At 43.8% G+C, this 24,813-nt stretch overlaps 1 protein-coding gene across 3 annotated transcripts in view; it reads left to right on the plus strand.

The window, feature by feature from the left end:
- Positions 1-24,813, plus strand: part of XYLT1 (xylosyltransferase 1) — a 137,697-nt gene that overhangs the window by 94,824 nt on the left and 18,060 nt on the right. For 2 of the 3 annotated variants that reach the window (XM_072349150.1, XM_072349149.1), the window contains exons 5-8: positions 6,738-6,818; positions 16,767-16,983; positions 18,968-19,144; positions 22,441-22,703. In XM_072349150.1, coding sequence (XP_072205251.1) covers positions 6,738-6,818; positions 16,767-16,983; positions 18,968-19,144; positions 22,441-22,703 — 738 coding nt within the window. The remainder of the gene's footprint in view (positions 1-6,737; positions 6,819-16,766; positions 16,984-18,967; positions 19,145-22,440; positions 22,704-24,813) is intronic. The other variant, XM_072349151.1, reaches the window with a different exon arrangement.

Below are 24,813 nucleotides of genomic sequence, written 5' to 3' on the forward strand. Positions count from 1 at the left end.
ATCGATGGCACGTGGGTGCCTCTGGGCTGGGGGGCCCAGGTGTGTTCCTCAAGGTAACCCATGTTCAGGGGATTGACTTAATCAGGAATGAGTTTCTGTTCCTTCTTGCCTATTCCTTTGAACAGCACGGGCTGGACAGAAGGATTTCTTTGCCTTGGTAAATCTTTCCTACTGCTATTCTCAGTGCTGCGTAGAGCTATGTTGGCTGCTTTTTCCAAGTTTATGTCGCAAATTAACCAGGGAGGTAGGCAAGATCCAATGTAAATACTGGGTGACAAAGCTGTGCTCTCAGGGCATTCTGCTCCCATTTCCAGCAGTGTGATGGTGGTCTCAGGTTTGCTGCTGCTTGCAAGGTTGGTATGAGCAATTTGGGGTTTCACTGCTAGCGTGATGCATTAGGTCGGCAGCACAGTGGGTGGCAGGAGGACTACAGCAGCAGCTGCCCCTTGTATGCCATGCACAGGCCTCTTTCCCTGCTTCTGTAGCAGAAAGTGAGCGTTTTTTATTATAATCACGATGAGAGAATCGTTTTTCTTACTGACTTGAGCAAATAAAATTTCAATTGGATGAAGGAATGTATAAATTAGGTAGGAAAGTGAAGCTGCCTTAAATTTGGGCTCCTATTTAATTCCTTCTCTTTTATGCTGAGATGCTGATAATTTAATTTTGAAGTTAGTGAAAAAAAGAGTTGCTGAATGTAAAATAAGCACTATAAAATGCACACAGTGTACACAAACCGAAGGATCCCACTCAGCCCAATATTGGGACTTTCTTTTTTTTCTTCCTTTTAACCAGAGTCTCATTAATTTGAGTAATGGACTTGTTGATCATTTCTGCCGCTCACTCCATTTAATCAGTGATTATTGTTTTCATCCAAATGGGATGTTTCATGTAGGCAGATGGGGCTCTGCATGAATATGCCGTGACAGCCAAATGCTGGAAGAGCACAAAGCAGGACATTGTTCTGTGCTGCATGAAATCCCAGTGCACTGATAAACCTAAAAATCGACCACATTTGGTTCTGATCATGAAATATCCCTGGAACAGGAAAGTCTCTCACACGTTTTTACTTTGTTTTGTTTTCTTTTTTGAGGTGCTTTTCAGCGAATCCATAAAGTGGGCTCAGTTCTCTTTTTTGAATGCAGCACAGGATCGTGGTGTGTATCTTAACCCTTCGTGTTGCTGCGTCCTTGCAAATTACATTCACAAATCGATAGGAGGCTGGTCTGGTTTGATCCATCAGGATTGAGTTTGTTTGCTTGTTAAATAGGGTGCTTCTCTCTATTGACCTCTGCACTGAGGCAGTTTAGTAAAAGAATGCCTTGTTGCGATGCCAGGCAAAGGCAGCTTTGTGAAAAACAGTTATCTTGACAGATGTGTTTCAGCAACTGTTAGAAGTCATGGAGTGACATCACTTGGGCATGTTAATAAATAGGGCTTGCAGGGATAAAATGGGTGCTCCAGAACTTTTTCTGTGGAGCATTACCTGCTGTGAAACATGTAAGCAAAGAGAAAAGAGCCGCTGTCAGAATGATAGGAGGGCAGTGCTCATTTTAGGCCGTTTCCAGGCTGCGCACACAGTCCTTCAGCATTCCTCTACAACCCGATCAGCTCGGGGTCTGGGCTGCAAACCCACAGTAGTCCCAGCAGCCTGGATCTGGCTCTGATTAAAAGTGTGCAAACCCCACACTGCAGTATTTTTCTCTTCATCAGTCTGCGTTATTTTACTTTCTAGATATGAATTAAGGGGCTGCCAGAGGGGCTTGATAAACAGTTTTTGCCACCAATGGAGATGTTTGCACTTTCTTCCATGCATTCAGTTCAACTAAACCGGCATCTCTTCTGAGTGTGGTGGGACTGCGGTTTTGATTTGCAGCAGTACATACCTCTAACAAGTTTTCTGGCCCTTATCTATGTCAGACACATGTCTATGCATTAACTTAAAAATGTTTGTTGGAAATAAGCAGTTTATGGACCTTTTCAGCAAAGACTGTCTGGGAGGCACTGGAGCTCTGGGGTGGCAAGAAGGGAAAAAAATGAACCACAAATGATACCGACTGTGGTGTGCTGATCATTCATAAACTGAGAGGAAAATACATAATAAGTTGTTGAACAAATCAGGGTGAAATGTTTCCTTCCTTTCCAGAGAAATGCCTCTGAGTTGAATGCCTGGTGGCTCAGGAAGGTGTTTGTGTTGCACGTGGTTGGGTTTCTTTGATGGTCTTGCACGTGTCTTATCTGTGCCACTGCACATTTAGAAGGATCTTTAGAAGCTCCTGTGCCATGTGTTTTTTTTCATTGTTAAGTGCACTTATAATTAGGCCTAGAGATTGCATAGAGATAAATGTATGAAGGGAAAACAGCATTTTAAGCAATGCATCTCCTGATTTTGCTGTAAAATACACAGGTTGTTTTAAAATCAGAGACAACAGCTGCATATTGCGCAGCATTGCAACACAGTGCTTTCCTTACTTTACTACTTGGCACAGCTGTAGGGGCGTTCAGAACATGTGATCTGAGTAAATCCTTTAGCTGTGGCAATGACTGTAAGGGTACTCCTGATGTGATATATCCGTGGTGGAGGTGGACAAACCAACGTGCAGCTCGGTTGAGCTCCATGGAAAAGCCTCCTTAGCATTCATGCATCCAAGAGACCTCAGTTGAATTCAAGGACAGGTCCTAGCTCGTAATTGTGTGTGCAATCATTGCACGTGCTGCATCCTAACAGATGCCCTTGAAGCAATTGCTGAGGCTACAAGCATGGAAGCAGCACTGTTTCAGAAGAGCCACAAGTGAGCTGCGGTTAAGCACGCTCTGTTAAGTGCCTCACTGGATCAGGCGCACAGCGACTGTGCTGTAATGTGGTGTGTTTGATAAGATTCTCTATAATTTAAATGCTTCTGATGGAATTGTGCTATAAAATAATTGGAAATTGAGTAGGTTACTTTAAACCTAGCAAATAGCTCCAGAAAGTCAAAAGCAGCAAGTTAAAAAGTTTTAATGAGTGTATGCAGTGAGTATTTTGTTATCGTAAAAGCCCAAGGGTTTATTAGCTGATACGGGGCTGGCGTTTTTCATTAGCCACAGGCATTTTGAGGCTTCGTGGGATATAGTTGGAAAATGTTCCAAACAAATGAATATTCTGTTTTAAAAGAATAATGAGACGTTGAGGGTTTTTATAAACTCCAAAGTTTGCTAAGCCAATATCTCTAATTAGATGAAGGAACCCTCTATAGAGCCTTTGCATCGACGACTGTGCACACAGCAAATGTTTTAAGCATTTACATATCAAATAGTGCTGGCAGCGCTTTGGCTGCAGTCCAGAGCTGCAGATAGTTTTAATCACATTTGTTCATTAATGCTGGGTGGAATTCTGTTATATGTGGTCTCTCCAGGATGCTCATTTTAAGCATGCGCCGCTGCTTGTCAATGGTGGGCTTCTTATTTATTTGGTTGGTGGATGGCATCTGAATTTGTATAACACGTGTTATAGAGTGTCTCAGGAGCAGAAAATGGAGTTTGTTCTTTTTCTCTCTTTTGTGCCCAGGCGTGTCTGTTCTCTCACTGGGTTTATTCAGCGATGTGACATTTAAAGACTTTACCTCCTCCTCTATGACTCTGTTAGTTCTGTAGGAGACAGAAAGTGGTTGTATGGAAAGCAGTAATTGAAAGTGCTGTGAAGGTGATTGTGCTGCTCATAAAGAACCTGGATGGGGGGTCACACAGCAGTGGCCAAGCTGTGACTGCCCAGCACCTGGAGCACCCCAACGCAGTGGGTCCTGCTCAGCCCTCACATTCTGCAGCCAGCCCTGCTGCTGCTCCTCTGCCACCTGCTCCTCTGCTAAACACAGCCTGAAAGACAAAACAAACAGCTAAAGACAACACTGCTGTAAAAGCTGAGGTGTTAATAGTCACCTGCAGCCTTCTGCATGCAGTTGGCCTCTGAAATCCCCTCTGTCGCTCTCATTTTTATGCTGTGTTTTATGAATGACTGTTCTTAGGGGAATCAGCTTCTCCAAGCAAACGCTAATATTTGCTCTGTGACAGATAGTGTGGGCTAAGTATAGCCTTCCCCTGTGCTTTTAGACAGCAGAGTCATCTCTCCTTGATGCTACTTGATCCTTTGGGGCTCCCCTTGCTGGGATTGGTGAGAGAGGGATGGGCTGGCAGCCCAGTGCACGTTGTTTTCTGAATTCACTGCATTGCAAAGCATGTATGTATGTATACTTGAGACCCTGGCAACTGCTTATGCCCTGGGACACCCAAACCCTACACTAGATGGTTGTGAGAAAAAGCTGGTGGCTGACTTTGCTTTTCTTTGGCAGTCTCTCTGAGCTCCATTCCTGCTGCACATCTCACCTCTCTATTTCTTGGACCCCTAACCATCATGTTGGTCCCAACCATCTCTGAGCCCAGTGTAGGAACTCAGCCATAACTTTCCAGGGCTGTGTTCGTCCTCTGAGCTGAGTCTGGATGAATCTGTTGGATCCCACCATTCCAGCTGATAGTCCTGCTCTTGCATGACCCTAAATCTCCATCAGCGATGTGAGAAATGCTTTGTTTCCTCTACGTTCTCCTCCACTTGTCTTCTTTTCATGGACACCCTCTACAGTTTCTCTCCACATGTTGAATTCACAAGAGGTTCAGTTTCACGTCTCACTCTGTGCCACACACCTGTCAGTGAGCACATTTCCTCTGCTCTCTACTCCTGCATCACCCCCTCCCTCTCCACTCACCATAGAGGTGCTCAGTTAACTAATCCTTTTCCCTGACACCTTGCCTTCCAATTGAGCTTAATAACAAAGGGAAATAAAAGCAGGAGCTGTGTGAGTGCATTCACCACCTCCAGCCTCACACACCGACTCTGGAAAGACTAATTCCTACATCGTATTCATGCTGGTGCACACCAGGGAGACTGATTAAAATGTAATACATGTATTAGTGTGTACATTAGCACAAACTACTCTCCCTTATCCCAACGACTTTCTGATTTCCTCCCTAGGAAGGAAGTACTAGAAATGTGTTGCTCTTGTTACTTTCTGTTACACTCTGGTGGATAATAGCAAGGGATTTTTTTTGGCCAGATTTGTGCTCAGTGAATTGTCCTGAAACGTGTGGAGTTAGAGCAGAAATTAATTAGGTGTTGAGCTGATGATGTTGCTGCCGGTGATGCCTACGGTTGGGAATCTCCGCATTCTGTTGCCTCACTCAGATGAAACACAGGCTCACGCCTTTAGTATTTCTCACAGGGGGTGCTGGGGGTGCTGTAAATAACCAGTGCTGGCAGCTCTGTGATGGTGCTGCCCCTGCACACGAGGAAGAGCATCTTCAGTGCGTTGAAAACCTTTGGTTTTCTTTTTAATGTGGTGCAGTGGAATAACTCGGAGGTGATGCGCAGCATCCTCATGGTGTCAGGGCCAGAAGAAGTGGTTTGAATGAAAGCTTAATGGAAATTCAGTGTGCTCCCATACTGTGCAAGGAATTGGTTGACCGCATGAATCTGAATGTCAAGTAACCGGAGTGTTTTACCAAATGGAAATGTGATGTTTTATTTCCACGTTGTCAACGCGTGAAAAGAAGCATACTTAATAAAATCCTATGGGGAGTTTTCTTCAAGAAATATGTATTTTATAGAAAGTAGGACCGTGATGCCATCAGTGTTTTCAAAGAGTAAAAAGTTAGCAATCATTAATTTTTTTTGAGAACTAAAAGCCTTATGGGCTTTTATAAGAAGTATTTAAAAAGTAGAAATGATTAAAAAGCTCCTAAGGCAGCCCTGAGCCCAGATGCATTCAGTGGAGCACCACTGAATAGCACACTATAGGTTGGTGAGCAACCCACAAATGGTGTTTTATTGAGTGGTGTGGGTTGTTGCTTCGGTTGATTTGATTTTTGTCCTGTAAGAAAATTAAAACTCCAACACTTTCAAACTTGGTTATATTTCTAAAGATCATCTTTGCATGCCAGCTTTTGCCTAGAAACTCACCCAAAGATGTCAGCCATTGAAACCATTTCATGTGGAAGCATTGCTAAGTAAATTCACTAAATGCCTATTCATCCCAGTAAGATGGAGAATCACTGGAGCAGCAAATGTGAAAATCTGCACAGCTTACTATACAGAAAGCAGTTCTCTGGGGTTGCCAAATTGAGATGCAGAGCCTGACCCTGGGAGGTAGTAAAGCTTACATGAGTGAGTGTAGGAGGGAGGGTCTGAGGCTGCTCAACCTGGTCACACAGGCCAGTCGATGGACAGAATCTCCATTTGGTCCATGTAAAATCAATGGCTAACTTGTTCTTTACTTGTAAGTTCAGTGAGGTAATGCTATTTATGACAAAAGAAATGGGGTTTTTAGATATGGAAATGGGTTACTAGTCTGATAACACTTCTGAGTTGTTGCAGACTGAGCCCAGAAGTTAAATGCTATCGGTCCAGTTATCTCACAGCTGGATTTTCATACTTGAAAACTACTGAGCAATGTTTCTCAATATGTGCTCAGTTCCAGTACTGAAAACATCTGCCCTGATTTGATGTGGTTTTTTTTTTCAAGGCATAACACTGCTTCTTTCCAAGCACACCATGCTGAATAGAGGAGGACAGTGGAGCTTAATGTCCTTGAAGCAGGATGACTGCTTCATCCTGCAGAGGATCTCCAAATGAGAGCAAGAAGTGCATAAAGCGCTCTAAAGGTGGTACTTTTCATCGTGTGATTGTTCACCTTTTGTTCTTTCTCTCACAGAACAAACGACCAGCTGGTAGCATTCCTGTCCAGATACCGTGACATGAACTTCTTGAAGTCACACGGGAGGGACAACGCAAGGTAAGCCAGCCCTTCCCTCTGCTGTTTGACCTGCAGCACTGGGCTTCTGTGTAGTGACTGCTCTTCAGTGCCACCTCAGTGGAGAAGTCTCTGCTCCAGCAAAGAGAAGTGGGTGAGGAAGAGCCCCTACCTGAGGATGGCTGTTGGTCCGGGGTGGCTCCTCCTGATGGTCAGCTGTAAAGATACTTTTGTAGGGAAGGAGGCGTGAAGCCATCCTTGTTTGCTCCCTGCTTGGGGTCTGACAAAGATGGCTGTTTCTGGAGTGGTACTTTGGAGTTAGTCCAGAATATGTGTTCCAAGTCTGCACAACCCCTTATTGACCACTCTTACAGAGGTGGTTTATCAGAAACAGTGAAACTTCCCAAGGGGCCTGAAGGAAAACCTTGTGCAGGCAGTAAGGCTCTGTGAGCTCTGCGTCAGCCTGCACATGCTAGTGGAGCTGGGGGTGATAGCTGAGGGTTAATGGGATCCCTGTGACTTCAAGACCTCAGAGCAGTGTTCCTCTTCATCTACCCTGTGTGAGTCTTGAAGGAAGGCAGATGTGCTCTTGCCCACAACACATAAGCTTTTGCTTTCAGGGGCTACACACCACATTTCCAGAGCTTTAAACAGCGTCTGTAGCTCAAAGAGCTTTACAGTCTGTCTGTGATGCTTCTCTTCCTTATTATTGGTATTTTCATACTAAATAACCAATCCTACATCAGCTCCAGCAGCTCCATATTCTGAGTCCCAGTAGCTTTTCACCTGAAAATACTCTCTTATTCTGCCTGGGTCAGCAGGTAATCTCTTTATTCTGTAAAATGTCAAGCGTTCTGTAAGACTGGGTTCAGATAAAGTGTAGAGAGAATGTGAGACATCACATCGCGTGTTCAGTGCTGAGGGTGGGTAGAATAGCTCACAGGTTTCTCTTCTTGACAGTTCTTGCTCTTGTCGTTGGATTTATCAATTTTGTCATGGTCTGGTTTGAATGGAGTCCTCATGAGCATTCATCTCATGCATGCCGAAATTCTGTAGCATGTAGTAAAAAAAAATACCGTGAGGAATAATATCTAAATTAGAGTCAGCAGTTCTCACAGGAGATTCTCCAGGCTGGGAAATGCAGTGTCAGAGCGATTGGCAGGCTCAGCTCTGCTGGCAGCGGTGGTTGGCAGCGGGGGCTCAGTTAAGGAGGGGAAGGAGCAGCAGCCAGGGAGGGGCAGTCGGTCTCAGCCTTTTCTGCCTGTCTGGCACACCTGAATCTCTTCTCCAATTCTGTAAGCTGTCTAAGGAAGGTAACTAATGAACTATGACATGCCTGCATCAAGCTGGATGGGGCATAGAATCATAATCATAGAATCATAGAATGTCCTGGGTTGAAAAGAACCACAATGATCATCTGGTTTCAACTCCCTGCTATGTGCAGGGTCAAAGCCACATCCAGCCTGGCCTTGAATGCCTCCAGGGATGGGGCATCCACAGCCTCCTTGGGCAACCTGTTCTAGTGCTTCACCACTCTGTGAGTGAAAAACTTCCTCTTAATTTCCAACCTAAACCTCCCCCATCTCGGTTTAAAACCATTCCCCCTTGTCCTACCACTGCCAACTCATGTAAACAGTCATTAATTAAGCATGCTAACTTCAGCTAGGTTAGAGCAATTTAGACCAATTAATAAATAAATCTAGTATTCATTTAGTAATAAAGTGAGTTAATGAGTCACTTGTCCTCTACTTAAAGCAATAGTTGCCCATTTATAAGTTCTTTGGTTCCCTTTGACTCAACAAACAGTTAAATACCTTTTACCCCATTACAACACGTCAGCAAGTTTTGGGGTTTTTCTCCTGGATTTCTAACCAAAACCTCTCTGTGCATCAGAGAGCATCATGTGGGACATGAGTGTAGTTCTGCTTCCTCTGTCTGCATGCTCCATGAATCCCATAAGCACTCCTGCTCCTGGCTGCTGGATGAATGGATCCTTTCACATCGCCCCTTGGCAGCTCCCCATAATTTCTGTTGGGGAGATAGGCTGGCTCCCCTCCTGCATGCCTGAGATATCCAAAGGGACAGGACTCAGGCCAGCAGCCACAGAGGGCTCTGATTAATATTGGCATTCAGTAAATGTTAATTCCATGAGTGTCAGAAGCTGATCAAAAAGCAGCTAGACGTGTTGTATAGTAGGTGAATTTTCAGCCTGATCTTTCAGTTGTAGTGTTCCAGTAACTCAGTTGTGTCTAAATGTACTGTCACCCCCAACCATTTGGCACACAATTTCCAACTGACATTTATTTCATGCTCGAGGTGTCTGTGCTATGGCCATACTGGTGAGGTTTAGCCCTGTAGGCAGAAATCAGGAAAATCCTATGTCTGGTCATCCTTTAAACATTACTATTTACTTTGCTTTCTCACAGCCTTGTGGTAAACAAGTATCCAGTGGGACAAATGGTATCAACAAGAGCTCTGTAAGAGCTAAAGAGAGGAGCTACAACCTTAAAAAAAAACAACAGGGCCAATTTGGGATTTAAGACAAAAGCCAATCTCCAACTTCCAGGGCAATAGAAGAAAACTTTGCTCAGGGACATCCTGTCTCTAAGCAGAATTGAAATGTCTAGCTAAAGGGATGATAAGGGAGAGGATACTGATACTGCACCTGGCTGACTGGTGCCCCACGTACAGTGATAACTTTTCTGTTCTGGGGTTTTTCTCAAAACATGGTAAAAATAATGCAGGAGCTCAGCAGATAAAAGTCAGTGCAGTTTTCTGTTTTAATTAGTGAGTGAATCCGGCTCCTAAAAAGTCAGGCTTTCAACTAAATCTACTTTGTAAACCACTGCGTATTTTCTGAATTCTGTCTCTGGATCACTCAAGAAAGAAAGAAAGATCAGAAGTGCCATCTTAAAGCTGAAATGCTCATACAGCTCAATTACAATGTGCTTTGTATTCAAGCCATGTTCACAATCAGTACATGTTTTACTGCCAAATAAGGAGAGAAAGCAGGCTTCCTTTTATAGAGAGTTTTCTTTTAGTTATGCCCAAGTCATTAAAAAGCGCATCACTCTGATTTTCATTTAGTAGCTTCAAAAAAAAGGGAGCGGATGTGAAAATGGCTCCTTAGCTCAGCTGGAGAAGCATTATTTGCTTGGAGAGCGAGTTGTATGAAGGGAGATTGCGTACAGTGGCTGGAGTCATTATATAGCACTTAGTGGGCAACGCATTTTCTCCCCTTTTCAGTGTCTTACACTATTAAAGAGAAAGAACAAGCCGGTAGTTGTGCAAGCTGTACCAGGAACAGCACCTGGATGATACAAAATGAAGTATGGGGATGGTGAAATGTGATATCGTCAGAGACAGACAGGAAAATGGCTTAAAAATAAAAAAGCAACAAAACAACCAAAACAAACAGAAGCGAACATTAATCACTTGGGATTGCTGTCAGCGTGCTGCTAAGGTTGGATGCTGCTAAATCCTAGCAGAATCTGGAGCTCATAGTAGAGAACAGGTAACTAAAGAAATGGCCACCACAAATTGGGCAGTTTGGGTGGAACCTGGGCTCTCTTCTGGTGCTGTTTGTTGTTTTTTTTTTAATATTAGGAAAATATGGATGTATTATCCGTGCTGTCAGAACAGTTTAACCACTTCCTTTCCTGCTCACACCAAGTACTGGGTGGTTCATTTGGTTCAGATCTCACTCCCAGGCTTTTTTGTTATTCTGAAGCGCACAGACTGGGAAGGTCTATTTTTTGCTTGTAAGTAGTTCAGCCCCACAGTTGCATGTGAGCTGTAGCGACTGAAATAGCAACATGCATCTTCTATGCAAAGAGTGCATTAAAAATGTTAGATGTTACAGCTAGCTTTCATCTGTTCCTTACTGCCTTATGGAAAGAGTTAGGGGTGCCATTAAGCCTTTACTGTTTCAGTTTGACTGTTTGCCTCCCTATAGGGCTTTTTATCCTGTTCTGTTTTTGAAAGCAATGCTAAATGGCCAACGCAAAAGAAAGATGTAGATAAAAGATGGTAGGAAGATGCAGTAAAAGCAGCCATGTGCTTTGACATGGGAAAAAGTGGTTTGGTTTTTTTTTTTGGTTGTTTATTAATCTTGATAGAATATACAAGCAAGGTCATCCAGCAGTTCTGGAAGGAGCAGTAAGTGGAAGGTTTGAAGTAGCAATAACTTTCAGAGTGGGGCGGGAAGATGAAAATTGTAGTACAGTGAAGTTCTACCCACTGGTAAACAGGATTAGAGATGAATAGTCTGATTTGGCAGCTTGGACACCCATGTAGAAGCAACTCTCACTTGTCTGCATCACTTGGAAAGTTTGAATCCCCATGGATTCACATGGTTGGGATGACTTAGCGCTCAGCTGCACCGCCCCAGCAGCGCTCCCAGGTGGGGATGCTCAGTCATGTGGGTGCTGGGGAGAAGAGATGAGGGGAGAAGAAATCATCTGAGGAAGACATTTATCAGAGACAAACAGATGGCAGGATGTCAGCTTTCATATCGTTGAGTCCGTCTGTGATGAATTTGTGCTCTCTTTTCACATGCAGTTTTCTCCGTATTATGATTATTTTTATATTAAAAACAAAACAGAACCACTGGAGTTGCAAACCCCCAGATCACAAGAGTTAGCTGTTACACTTTGTTACACTGCTTGGAAAAGCTGTCCCAGAGTTTCTTAAGAGACACTGGAACTGAGGAGTGGTGGAAATAAAGAGGCAAATCCCTCTGGAGCGTTATTCTCACAGGGGAACTGGATGAGGCTGTTGTCAAAACAAGGCAATGCCCAGTGGAGTCATTACTACAAAAATAGACTCTTGAAGTTTCCTACACTAAAAACCATTTTAGAGTTTTTCTTGTTTTTGGCACACTGGAGGAGTTTGCTCTGTGAGCCACAGCACCCAAATGGGAAGAAGCAGGAAGGTTTTTTAAGACTCCTCTGAGGGATTTTGAGAAGATGGAAAATAAAATTCTTCTAGACCAGTGCAAGTTAACTCTTAGGAAAAGGTCAACAAAAAAAAATGGTTAGTGGGAAATGTCTTCTAAACCTCATATGAAGATGTGATACGATTAAAGCATTAAATGAGTAGGGTGAGGAAATTGCATATGAAGAAGCAGCAGTAAATTATGTAGAGTATGAGGTTCTATTATAAAGCTTGAAAAATCCAATTACGTCCATAAAGATATGGAATAATGGCCAGATAAGACTTGTATCCATCAGTCATGAGCAGCCAGTCTCCTGTGCAACACCCTAAACATGATGGGTGCTTGGTTTCCATAATGATGGCACTGCTTGAGAAAGGACGTGTAACAGAGTAGTCAAAATCCTGTACCATATCTGCTATGCTGTTAAAGATCTACATCTTAAAATGTCCAGTGTTTGTGGTAGCAGATCTGTTGTCTGCCACAGATTTATTGCACACTGAATTTAAAACTGCCTTAGAGTGTTGGAAACCACGTTGGTAATGCAGATCATCAGGAAATCCTTTGAGTAGTGCTGTTTGGTCTCATGGTACCCAAATGGTGGCAGAACTGCTGCCGCTGTCTCTTAGTGTTGTGTGTCTTTTCTATGGCTATGTGACCTGTGTTGTCAGCTGTGCTGCTCCACACAGCCCAGTGCTGTTGGGCAGAGAGAGTCAAATGGCCATCACTGGTCATTTTAGAAAAGCAATGTTCTAGTCAGCTTCTGAGCAGTTAGTGCAGCCAGCAAAGCTACTAACAGCATTCTGATTTGTGTGCTTACTTAAGGGGTTCACCTTATGCCTGTGAAATAAGCCCAGTTTAAGTAAAGCAAATCCAGCCGTTTTCATGTTGTTGATGTTTGTGCATTCACATTAAAGCTTAAGGGACTGATAGGGTAGCACTGTGTTCATAATAGTTTTTCAAAGCGAGGGAGTGAAAGAAATATAAGAAATAATTCTGCCTTTCACATTGTAACATTTGTATTCAGGATGCTGCAATTTAAACACATCAGAAACTGGGTGACATTTTATTTCTCCCCCTCTTCTCTTTTTGTCTTTGTCTGTACCGATGTTCTTCCCTGACCTTTTCAAAGGGCCAATGTTCTGAATTCTGCACTTCCTGCACACCCAATTGCCCGTGGTGCTGGAAGGATCTTCCTGCTCTTGTACTTTGGTCTTTCAGATGTTGTTCCTATGAAAAAAATTGCAACCCGATAACTTCTGGTTCTTAAGGAAATTCTCTTCCTTCGTGGACTTTGAAGAGCAGAAGGCAGCAGGAGAAAAGCATGGGCTTCTGCAGTGTACCCAGTAGTGGGGGCACAGCAGCACTTGGAGAAAACTGCTCCAAAAGGGAAGAGCTGCTTGGTATTAACTGGCAGTGAAAACACTGCAGGAGCTGCATGTTTATATTCACATAGCAGGAGCATGTACTAAATGTCTTACAAATGCTCTGTGCGTTACACAGCCATAGGTTCTCATTTGAAATGAGTTGATAAATATTTAAATGTACTACAAAGTAAGAGGAGGAGTTCCCTGAGCTACACTGAAGTCATGAGCTGTCTGGGCAGTCAGTGAGCTGTACAGAATGCGACACTGTGTGCAGCAGTGTTGCTTTTTTTAAACAAGGTATAAAAATATTAATTGGGAGCCCTGTAAAGCCCAGTACTGGGCAGAAACAGCAACGTTCGGACCCACAGCAGCCTGGTAGGGGAGCTCAGCTGGCAAGCTGCATTGCTGTTGTGCGCTGCTTGAAGTTACTTGAAAGGAGAATGGAACTGCCTTGAAGCTGGAGCCTTCTGATCAATAGGTAAAGTGAAAATAAGGATAAAATGTCTTAGATATGGAGCCTTATGTGAACTGAGGTAAAATGAGGTCCTTTCTTAACCCCAGTTTTGTCTTCATTTTAGTTTCTCCTGGTTGGCTCTCTTATCATATCATCATTATTTTCCTTCTGTTTTACAATTAGATTAGGAGAAAGGTCAAGTGTCTTCATCTGTTGGCAGTCTCCAATGCATTTGGCCAACCATGCTTTGATGCAGCTCTGTGTCATTGTCCTGGCAAGTGTAACTGCAGTATTACCTGAAGTTCAGGATGCCAGAAAACACCAGAACTTGTCCATGTTGACTAGAGAAATGAAATGCTATTGCTAATGCATTTTTTTAACATTCTTTTAACAGAAATCCGCTAGCTGGCCAATAAAACCCAAGAAAGAGGGGTGTAAGGGAAGAATTATCACTTCTGTATTTTGTTGCTTTCTCTGAAGCTGGGAATGCCCTTTGAAAAAAAGCACTGCTTCAGTATTACAGCAGGCATAGCGAGGAACTGATGAAATGCAGCATTAGACTATAGAAACAAATCAGTAGGTCTTGGTCTTGCCCTCCGTCTCCTTATCTTTCTTTTCAGAGCTGGCTGCTGCAAGCACTGTTGGATGGCTAGTGGAGAATCCTTATGAACTGTATGTAGCGTTGGAGGGGTTTTGTTTCCTTGAAAGGCCTACGTGGCATACAAATGGCACCTTTTGCTTTCCCTCAGGAAACATCCAATATGTTTCGAGTAAGCTCTTTCTTCCCTGAGTGCCAAAATTGCTCTTGCCAGGGCAGCCACTAACATCAGTCATCTTGGAGCAGAGCATGGAGAAAAAGGAAAGCCTCATCCACCTTTTCTACTTCGGTATGCAGCTCTGTGCTCCACATGCCAGCAGCACAGCCTGGGCTTGCTGAGACAGCCCGCTGCACTGTCAGGCAGGATCCCTTTGCTTCTGGCAGATCTGAGCTGCACTGGGTCCCCTTGGCTCCCAAGGAGCGTAAATGGATAACAAGCAATTGCTCAGTGGAGAGCTCTAACTTCAGAGTTCCTTCTATGAATTGCTGCTTCACAGATAAAAGGAAATCATCTGCTATGCAGCACATTGGACTGTTAGGTGTAATAACTGTGTGTGAAGCAGGCTGAGTGAGCCTTCTGAGAAATGCCCTTTTTCTTATTTGTTTGTTACTGCTATTTAGAGCCTGATATGATGTTCCCAGGAAGCATTCCTCAAGAAACATTAGCACAAGGGTTGGCTTTTGCAGGTCCCAAAGGCTTTGCTGCTTTTCAATTGGGCTACGTTGCCTTTCTGGAGGATGGATGTTGGAAAGCGCATTTAGCTTTCTTCTGATAACTTTGTTGAATAGGACTTTAGGAATAAGATTTACTGTGAAAACATCTGTGCTACCAAGAATGGTCTTTCTTCACTCCATATGCCAGGATTTGCTTGTACAAGACATTAAAAAAACATGTGTATGTCTGCAAACAAAAGAAGCTTTTAAACTGTTATGGAAAACATGAAGTTGTGAGTCTGGAGTTGTTGGGACCTTCTCATTTTGATCGTGGCTGTGTTCTTCTATTGCCAGTTTCAGAGAGTAAAGCTAAAGTGTTTGAGGATTTGTTAGCTATAAACCCCATCTTGCAGTGCTGGCTGAGACAGTTGTGAGTTGAGGGGTTTTGGAATGGTCAGGCATTCTTCTGGGTTGGGGGTTTCAGTTGAATTCAAAAACTCTTCTGTTAGAAAATGTGAATGCAAGATGATAAATCAGTAGAGATAGCAGTTGGAAGAAATGACTTCATGGGAAAGAACTTTACATCCTGTTTAAATGTGGTCGATAAAGTTCTATTATTTTCTTAAAATAATTAACTCAAATGAGTATTTAGTTTTGAAGGAAATAAATAAATGACCAAACTTTCAGGCACATTAATATTTGATTTGGAGATAACTGCATAAACATTGAAATTGAAGATTACATTCCAGAGCACTGCATTAAAATTGCAAGACTTTTCTATTATCCTTCATAATGGAACATGAAATTAGAAACTTGTTCATGGGAAGAAAAAATTTACCACTCACATCCACGCATTCCCCGCATGGTTGTGTTGATAGGAGACATCGCTATCAGTAGGACTGCAGAACAGACTCTGAAGTCACTTGTGGTCTTTTTGAAAAGTAATACACAGTGTTTCATAATTCTTACGATTTTTTTCTTGGTTCTTTGATTGATGTAGAACGACACGTTAACCAGGGTGTTAGCCTACAAGGAACGAGACACTTCATCTTGGCCCATTGGCTTGTTCGTCTTTGTTCTTACAAGCAGCCTGGTTAGCTGCTGTCTGCTATTCCTCGGCATGCACGGGATGTGTTCAGCACAGCGACTTGCCTTTATGAATGCACTCAGCACCCCGGGTAAACCTGTGCTAATTCATGGCAGTCCTGCTTCCCTTTGGGGGAAATTATTCTGAAAATGGAATAACAAATAGTTACCTGTGTCAGACAGTCCCCAAATGCTTGGGCATACAGTCCAGCACATTCTCAAGCACAGATTGATTTTCCAACTCCTTTTTCTTATTATATTGGTCTCAAATAATTCATTTCCATAACACTACAGTTCTGCGGTTGCTCCTTGTGTTCATGGTTCAGCAGTAAACAAAACATTGTTCCCTGTAGACTTGAAAATGGAGCAAACATACTCATTCTGCAGCAAAGAGCAATGCAATTGTATTTCTTCCTAATTAACTATACCCCTGTAGAAAAATTCACGGCATAATAACATGGGAGGTAATTGGTCATTTTGCCTTTATGTACAGTTAGCTGTTTTTCAGCAGCGCCGCGTTTATTTGGAGAAGCCGATGGCACAGATTGGTTGTAGTTCCCCTTTGCCTTATGGTACTTCCCCAGTGGTTTGCAAAGAGTTAATGAGCAGTGCAGAACTTCATGCCGTGGGGCGCTGTAATGTGCACAGTTTTGTCTTAGGACAGCAGAAGGTGTAAATGACGCTTAAAAGCAATCCGTTGTTCTTTCCCCTGTATCCCAAGGTATAACTGATTAATCATTTATTAAACCCCTCCGTGTTATTTATGAGCGGAGCAGAAACACAAACAAGTGACCTTCTGGTCCTGTTTTGTTTGAGAAAGTAGTTTCTTTATTTGTAGAGCTGGTGCCCATAACAAAACACAAATGAGCGTCTAATGCTCAGCTTTGCTTTCCCTCAGGTTCATTAGAAAACAGGGTTTGGACCGGCTCTTCCTGGAGTGTGACACACACATGTGGCGCCTGGGGGACAGGAAGATCCCCGAGGGCATCGCGGTGGACGGAGGGTCGGACTGGTTTCTCCTCAACAGGAAGTTTGTGGAGTATGTCACTTTTTCCAACGATGACCTTGTAACAAAGATGAAGAGGTTTTATTCTTACACGTTGCTGCCTGCTGAGGTGAGTTCGGGGCAGTCCCTCTCTGTTTTCTAAAGGGCAGCTTTCGTGCACGTCTCAAAGGTCACCAAGTCTGAGGATGTTTCTGATGTCAGTGGGCTTGGGATTGTCCTGTGGTCAGTAATGAGAATTTCACTCTCGTGCTGAGAAAGTCTGTTAGCTTTAGAAGCATTCGTGCAGTTTGTTTGTGGGACATATTTGCCAGGAGTGGCTTTGTTTTATACTTTTAAGCCTATTAAGTTATCACTGAACAACCAGCGATCCAGCTGGGTGTGTAGATTGTTCCTCCATAACACTTCTGAGGGCTGTTGGAGCTGGCACATTGTCTTCCTAAGTAGCTTTGCTCACTGTTACCTCTGTCTGAAAACAAAAACTCCACAAAGGTTTATTGTTCCATTCAAAACTCTGCTAGAAGGCATCATTGCAGACCAGCTCTGTCACTCAGGGACGGCTTTGGCTGCAAGTGCTGCAGGTCAGGGACACACACCAGGCTGGGCTCTCACACGTGGCACTGTGTCAGGGGATCACGCAGTGTCCCCAGGCAGAGCTGAGCCCAGCAGGCAGTGCTGTGCCGATCTGACAGCTCCATTGCGCAGGGCTGTGCTCCCTGGGTGTGCAGCATGCAGCCATCTCAGCAGCACCTTACGACTCTCTTTAAGGTGACAACTTTCCTCCTTGCCAGCAGCCCATGAACACTGAGGGATTGATGAGTCTGATCTTGCAAATTTAGGCTTATTAGCTTGCAGTGGAACGCGGTGATTTTCATCTTATGGTAGTGGTTTATTATTCCACACACATGTTGAATAATTCTGCTTTAATCCCGTTTCTGTTAAAAATCACCTTTTCTCTCAACTCTGATAACCTTTTCATCCATTATCTCAGAGAAATTTCTGTATCATTATGAAAGGACACAGGGCAATGGGTAATTGGGTAAGGTTTTTTTTCTTCCTCCCGCTTGAGTGAGAATGGATTCCTTTATGGGTTTAACCAAACAGTTCAAGCATAAAATCCATATTCACTGGGCTGTCATTTAACATTAAAAGGGTAGGGGGATTATTTGGGGGGCCAGCCATGCTAGTGTCATGCTGATTATTTATAGATCTTGCTGTTGCTGATTTTAAAGAGAAGTTGCTGCTCCTAAAATTGTCTCTTACAGAGCTAAATTTGATTGTATTCCATGGTTTCTATCTACAAGGTTTTCTTTGCAAGATACGTGACTGGCTTCTTAAAATCGCTCTGCCTTCACTGACCTGTTAACCTGCTATATCAGCCCCCATTACACATGATTTATGTAAAAGCTGATATTATGGAGATATAATTAGGATAGCCCAATAGGAGTTCCTTGCTGCCTTGAGTCAGCAAATAAAGACTTATGATTTCAGACGTACTTGCAGAAGGCAGAACGTCCTTCTATTGCCTGGGGTGAGCTGTGTATTTCAGTGCAAGCCTATTCACCCAGCAGTGCATTTCAGAGTGTTGGAGGTGCACAGACCCACGCAAGAGCTGAGACTTCTTTTTATTCCATAGTAACCAAGTTGGTGGCTAACGTTTGAGAATTGTTTTAGGGAACAATCAGATTTATCATCACCAACACTGCTAAGGAAAAGGGTCATAAATCTGTTGAACCATTAGGACTGACTTACTGAAGAGAAATAATTGGAGCTTCTTAGAAGAATTTCTTAGCTGAAATAAGAGCAAAATAATTGCTGGTGCTGATGTAGTCCAGCATCCGAAGCTGACCGTTGCAGAAGTGCAGTTATTTTGTGCCATGTCACTGTGGTGTGGCCTCAACCACAACATACTGTGATTTTTCAAACTCTACAAAATGTGAGTGCCCTTTTTGTACATGGCAAAATGGCGGAATTCATTCTTTCTCCCATTTTGAAGAAAGAAATTCACTGCATTAAGTTCAGGCCCACAAGTTGCACTGAAGAAGAAAAGGGAAGTCCAAAGATCTGAATGTACTCACATGTTCTTTTTTTTACAGTCTTTCTTTCACACTGTTCTGGAAAATAGCTTGTTCTGCGACTCCATGGTGGACAACAATCTGCGCATCACAAACTGGAACCGTAAGCTTGGTTGCAAGTGTCAGTACAAGCACATTGTTGACTGGTGTGGCTGTTCGCCCAATGACTTCAAACCAGCAGACTTCCACAGATTCCAGGTAACTGAACCATTCTCTTCTCTGGTACCCACAAAGGGCAGGTCTACCCAAGCAAGGTGGAGAAAGGGATGTGAGGATGCATTTGTCTTCAGTCCAGGAGAAGGAGAAATGTGTCTTTCTATATTTTAGCCCTTGAGACGTATTGCTGTGTAGCAGGGCCCCAGGGTTGCTCTTCAGACTGCATGGCATTGGTGGACCTGCTGTGCTAGAAATGAGGGAAGCTTTGACACCCATCACACTGTACCAGTTGAGTTGATATATTTTTTCAAGTTCAAGCTCAGGTTCTTTCTTGATTTCATGAAAGTCCTGGAGGCTTGCATAGCACAAGGCAAATCAGTTTTCATTATTGTATTCTTCACAATTATATTTCTGTTTGCCTCATGGTTTTGGGAGCCAGAGTTAGGAACTTCTGGTCATGCAGCCTTGGCAGGACTACCTCAAAAAGTTTAATGAGTTCCTTTGCGATACAGTATCCTCAAGGCAGACATGAGAGCAAATCCTTGTGCTCAGGGGAGCACTCACTCTCAAGACTGTATCTGGCCCATGTATCTTCTGTTAAGAATGAACAAGTGCTTGTTTCAAGGTCACCAGATTTGCAGTTCCAGCTCTCCAGGCTCCCTGCATAAAGCATGTTTGTTCAAGCTTTGTGTGGGATGGGGAATGTGTTACTGTACGGCACAAAAATGACTGCTCAGAACAGAGACTTGTCTTTATTGTGCTGTGTTGCCCACTGGACATGGTTGAAATCAGTGACACAGGCGGTCAAAAAGGAGCAAATGAGTTGTTTTCTTGGAGGGGCTCTGCTGTCTCATACTCCAATCCCAGGAAATTCCCCAGCACAGAATAAATGGGAAGCCTTAAAATGCTCCTGCAAGTTTGCAGAGGTGGATCTGCTCCAGGCTGGAAAAATAACCCACAGCAACGGTTGGGTAAATGGAGCTGTGAGGGAAGGTTCAGTGTTAGAATAGACGTTAAAGGCCCCTTCTGACACTGTGCCTGATGAGAGAGCCCCTCAGATGAGCACGCCGTGCCAGAAGTCTCACTTGTGGTTCCCACAGAGACACAAAGCAAGCTGCAGAGGAGGAGATCAGAGAGCCCACAGCATGTGCTGTCTGAGAGTGAAAATGAACATCCTCAAAAGAATTTTCAACCATCTCGGGTGCTTTTGAACTCCCTGGCACGTCAGAACGCATGTCTGAATATGAGCAGGGCAAAACAAAGGATTTTACAGGCGGATGGTAGTTGAGTTGTGCATATGCAGCAGTATACCTGAAATTGTGTCGAGTGCAGAGCAGAAGATCTCTGTGAGGTCACTGACATGGAGGTGTAGGGTGCCTTGCCCATCCCTTCTGCATGTGGAGAGCTTTCAGTGCAAGGCAGCGGGAGGTGGCTCTGGGCACAAAGTGCTTTGCACCTGCAGAGAAAAAATACTCTTTGTTATCTGCACCATTTATACTTGTGCACAGATTATATTTGTTCTAAATTCTCCTGGTTCATGTCAACCAGTTGTTTGGGCATAATACAGCTGCTGTCTCACATCCTTGGCATCCAGATGTGTGCATTGCTTCCCTAGAAGCTGGCCATTGGACCTGGCTGATGCTGCTGTCTGGTCTAGAGAGTTTGTTCTGAGCAGGCCAAAGCAGAGTTCAAGCACCAAGATAAATAAAAAGTGCCTTCAAAAGACTGTGGGTTTTTTTTCTGAAAGCATACAAAGAATGGACAGCAGGGAAGGAGCACAAACCGTGCAGTAATTCTGATGTCTTTGTGGGCTATGAGGATAACTGCTTTAGAAACCAGACTTGAAAGAAACTTGTGTCTGTTCCAGTCTTAGATGGTTCAGGTGACAGCACAGTTGTCATTATTTTGCCCTAAGTTACAGTGACCATTTTGCTTGTGTTTACAGCAATAAACAGGACCAGGGTGTGGGGTAGGAAGTGGCACACAGTAATCCACACGTACCATTTAAATGTTAGCATTCTTTGTGGCATATTTTTGACCCACACCTACCAGCAGTGACAGGAGTATGGCCCAAGGGAAGAGACCAGCTGTTGTTACCAGTGAGTCCATTCTGTCTGTAGGGAATAGTCCAAGCTATACAGATGCAGACTTCATCACTCTGCTTGCCCTCAGGACCAGGGAATGGGCCCTACCCTGTTTTATTCACTAGCAAAAAGCGTCTAAATAGCCTGATGCAGCTTTGCTTTCTCTTAAGACTGCGTTCATGGGATGAATTAGCCATTGTGTCTGTTACCTGTAAGTGTATTTGCCTGCAGAGTAGTCTGTAAAATGACTGAGGAATTGTGGCTGTTTTAAAAGCGCAGCTTACTGTGTTGACTTCCAGGGTTGTCCCAGCCATTATTTTAAAATAACTGACCCATTTGACCACTTAATTGGATGAGTGAAATGATGGAGTTGTGCATTATTTGTTCTGTCTGTCCCCAGACAACAGGGATAAAATGCACCATAAGAGAGAGGTAGGGAAAAAAAAATTAATTTCAGATATTTTATTTGGCCATTTGTCACACTCGATATTTTTCTCTTCCATAAATGCTTTTCACACCGATAAACAAAGTACGATGCTCAAAAATCCCATGCCCAGGGAACAAAGGATGCTTTTCTATCAGAAGAGTAGCAGTGCAACACGTGATTTTCTTAAACTGCTCAGTTTCTTTTGATTTTTTTTCCATATCCTACCTATTAGTAACAGCCATAATGCCTCATTTGCCTTCATTTTAATTCTCTGAAATGATTTAGCATTTTCACCTCGCTTGAATGCAGTGCTGCCTGAAAATTCAGGAAGATATGGTTGTTTGTAATGACAGCATGCTGAGTAGAGCTACGGACTGTAATCACCCTGTTCCTTTGAGGTATCATGCAATGGGAGAACATTCTCTTACCATCTTGGTGTAATCTCCACCAAGCCAAAACAGCCCAGTGGTGGAGGACCTCCCAGGGAGGGCAATTGAAGCCAAATAATGGGAACCTCTGCTGTGCTTCCCTTTGGTCTGACCTGATCCTGTGCCTTGCTGGTTGTTGAATTTGTTCATGATGGCAAAGAAATGTGTTTTTAATGGGCGATGGGCAGAGCACTCCTGTAGGGCTGGGTGCCTTGAAGGGACCTCAGGCCGATGTGCACAGTTGGGCCTCATATCCAGGTCAGAACCATCTGTGTTTTTGTTGAGTTACTGCATAGCTTTTAACTGAATCTAAACCACAGTTGCCGTTCAAGCCACCTTTAGCTGCAGGGAAGTTCTCTTCACATCCTCAGCTTGTCTTTTCCTTTCACCTCACCACAGCAGACTGCCAGGCCAACTTTCTTTGCCCGTAAATTTGAAGCTGTGGTGAACCAGGAGATAATTGGCCAGTTGGATTATTACCTGTATGGCAACTACCCACCTGGCACCCCTGGCCTCCGCTCCTACTGGGAGAACGTGTACGACGAGCCCGATGGGGTGCACACCCTCAGCGACGTGGCGCTCACCATGTACCATGCCTTCGTCCGCCTGGGCCTGCGCAGAGCCGAGAGCTCCTTCCACTCTGCTGGGGACAACAGCTGCCGGTCAGTTGGGCTCTTGGTGTTTTTCTGGGTGTTTCTGAAGACTGAAGGGCACTGAAGGAGGTTCTGCTGGGATGTGTTGGCTGGGAGCTCATAGCCACAACGGGGCCAGGTGACTGCAAGTGTACAGCTGTGATTTCCAGGAGTATTTATGCCTATAACAAAGTGTTGGTTGTTCAGGGTTGACATTAGGTGACCTATTTGTTGCACTTTTAAGGAGCTCCTCTGCAGCCTGATGAGGACTGACAGGATCCAGTTGGGTAATGCTACCCCTGCCACTGCATTTTCTTTATTAATTTCAGTGAGTGTATTACACCCGTAGCTCCTAAAGCCTCCGTGTGATTGCAGCAGAGGTCATGCTCACCTCTATTATGCTTACCAAAGCACAGGACAGGATTTCAGAATTAATGTAAACCAGGTGGGTTAATGGTCTTTGCTTGTTTGCTCCCCTGGGCGCATACAGGGAGCACAGAGAAGTGCTTGCCTGAGTGGGGTTTGCTTGCTTGCTGCAGCCATCCGTGCCAAAAATGTTGCAACAAGTGGGATCCATTAACATCAAATAAATAAAATGTATGTACATATAAATGCATACACATATATAGCAAATAAAAGCCATATTCTGAATTTCTTTTTCATGTATAAGCATAGCAAATAGGAATTCAGTATAAAAATGTTTTGAAGGGAGAATTCTTAGTCAGATTTGCACAGTGAGTCTTACTTTACAGTCTCTTAATTCTTCCCTCGAAGTGTGTTTTTGGGACTTTGCCTTTTGTAATCTTAATAGAAAACACATACAGGCTTAGCTAGCAAGCATTTGAGACAGTCCTTGTACTCCGACAGATGGAATTGGCCCCTCTTGTGTTCCTGAATGCACTGTGACTTTCTTAGCCATGGAAGTGCTGAGCAATGTCCTGTTCAGAACGACGTGGCAATAAGTGGTCCTGGTTCCTATTACAGCTTTGCCATTAAAGGTTAGCAGTACAGAGCAGTAAGCAATCAATAACAGTTAGTTGTAAATAATCACTAATAATACCTAGTAACTTCCTTATATGAAGTAAAGGCAGACTGATAGAAGTCCTGGGGTCGTTTGTCCTGCAGAGTGAAGCCAGCAGAGCGGATGGGAGCTGTGTATAACCAGAACTGAAATAATGTAACCATTACATTTGTGCTTACTCCTTTTGCTGGCGTTCCAGTGATGATTTATATCAATTACCAGTATCATTTCTGGGGAGCTTTCCGTTGCACAGGATCTCAAGGTGCTTTTCAAGCTTGCTTCAGATTATAAATAGGGAAGTCACGTCATCCACTGCTGATTGCAGCTGTCCTCGGGATAAAGCCTGGCTGCCTTGCAGTGGGCTGCAGCCCCACAGACAGCTCAAGAAGGAATTGCAAGCAGTGACAGGGAGTGGGGCTTAGTTTCATATCTACTTTAGCCCCCTTGAATTGTCCATGTCCAGTTTAAATCACAGAAAAATGGATAATCTTCAGGTTATGGTTCACATCTCTTCTCTATGGATATTCTGTTGTCTTTCTGCGTGTGTGCATTTATGCACTTCCTTCTTCTCTCCTGATTCTGCATGTCTCTAAAGCAGTGACAGCAGGAATGCATTAGGGCTGAGCACCTCGACAGCATTCCAGGTGCCGTCAGGGCTATCAGCAGCAGTAAGTTAGCTGATAGCAGTCACCAGCCCAGCTCATTTCACACTGCTGCAGGCGCTGGGAGGAAAGCATCCACCACTTTGCATCACGTTTAGAGCCAGTCCCATGCTGCTGCCTGCAGCTGCCCAGGAGACATCTATAAGAAACTGCCTTGCACGCAGTTCTAACAAGGGGCAGCCTCGGAAAGATGTGCCCCCTGCAAACTGCTCAGCTACCAAATTAGATTGCAGATCTGCATCTTCAGTGGGAACAGCGTTAATGTGCGCTTGGGATTTAATTTATTTCTCGCCATCTCTAGATGTTTTTACTTGCTGCTGCCAAGAGACAATTTAGTCAGACTATTTCAAGGGTATTGTAAATATTTGCTGCTGCACATATGAAACAGGAGGCCTTAGTGCTCAGCACAGAAGTCAGATTGTTGCTGGTATTGGCTGCATAGCTGTGCTGTGTTTTC

Source organism: Excalfactoria chinensis, chromosome 14, assembly GCF_039878825.1.
Source record: "Excalfactoria chinensis isolate bCotChi1 chromosome 14, bCotChi1.hap2, whole genome shotgun sequence".
Lineage (NCBI taxonomy): Eukaryota > Metazoa > Chordata > Aves > Galliformes > Phasianidae > Excalfactoria > Excalfactoria chinensis.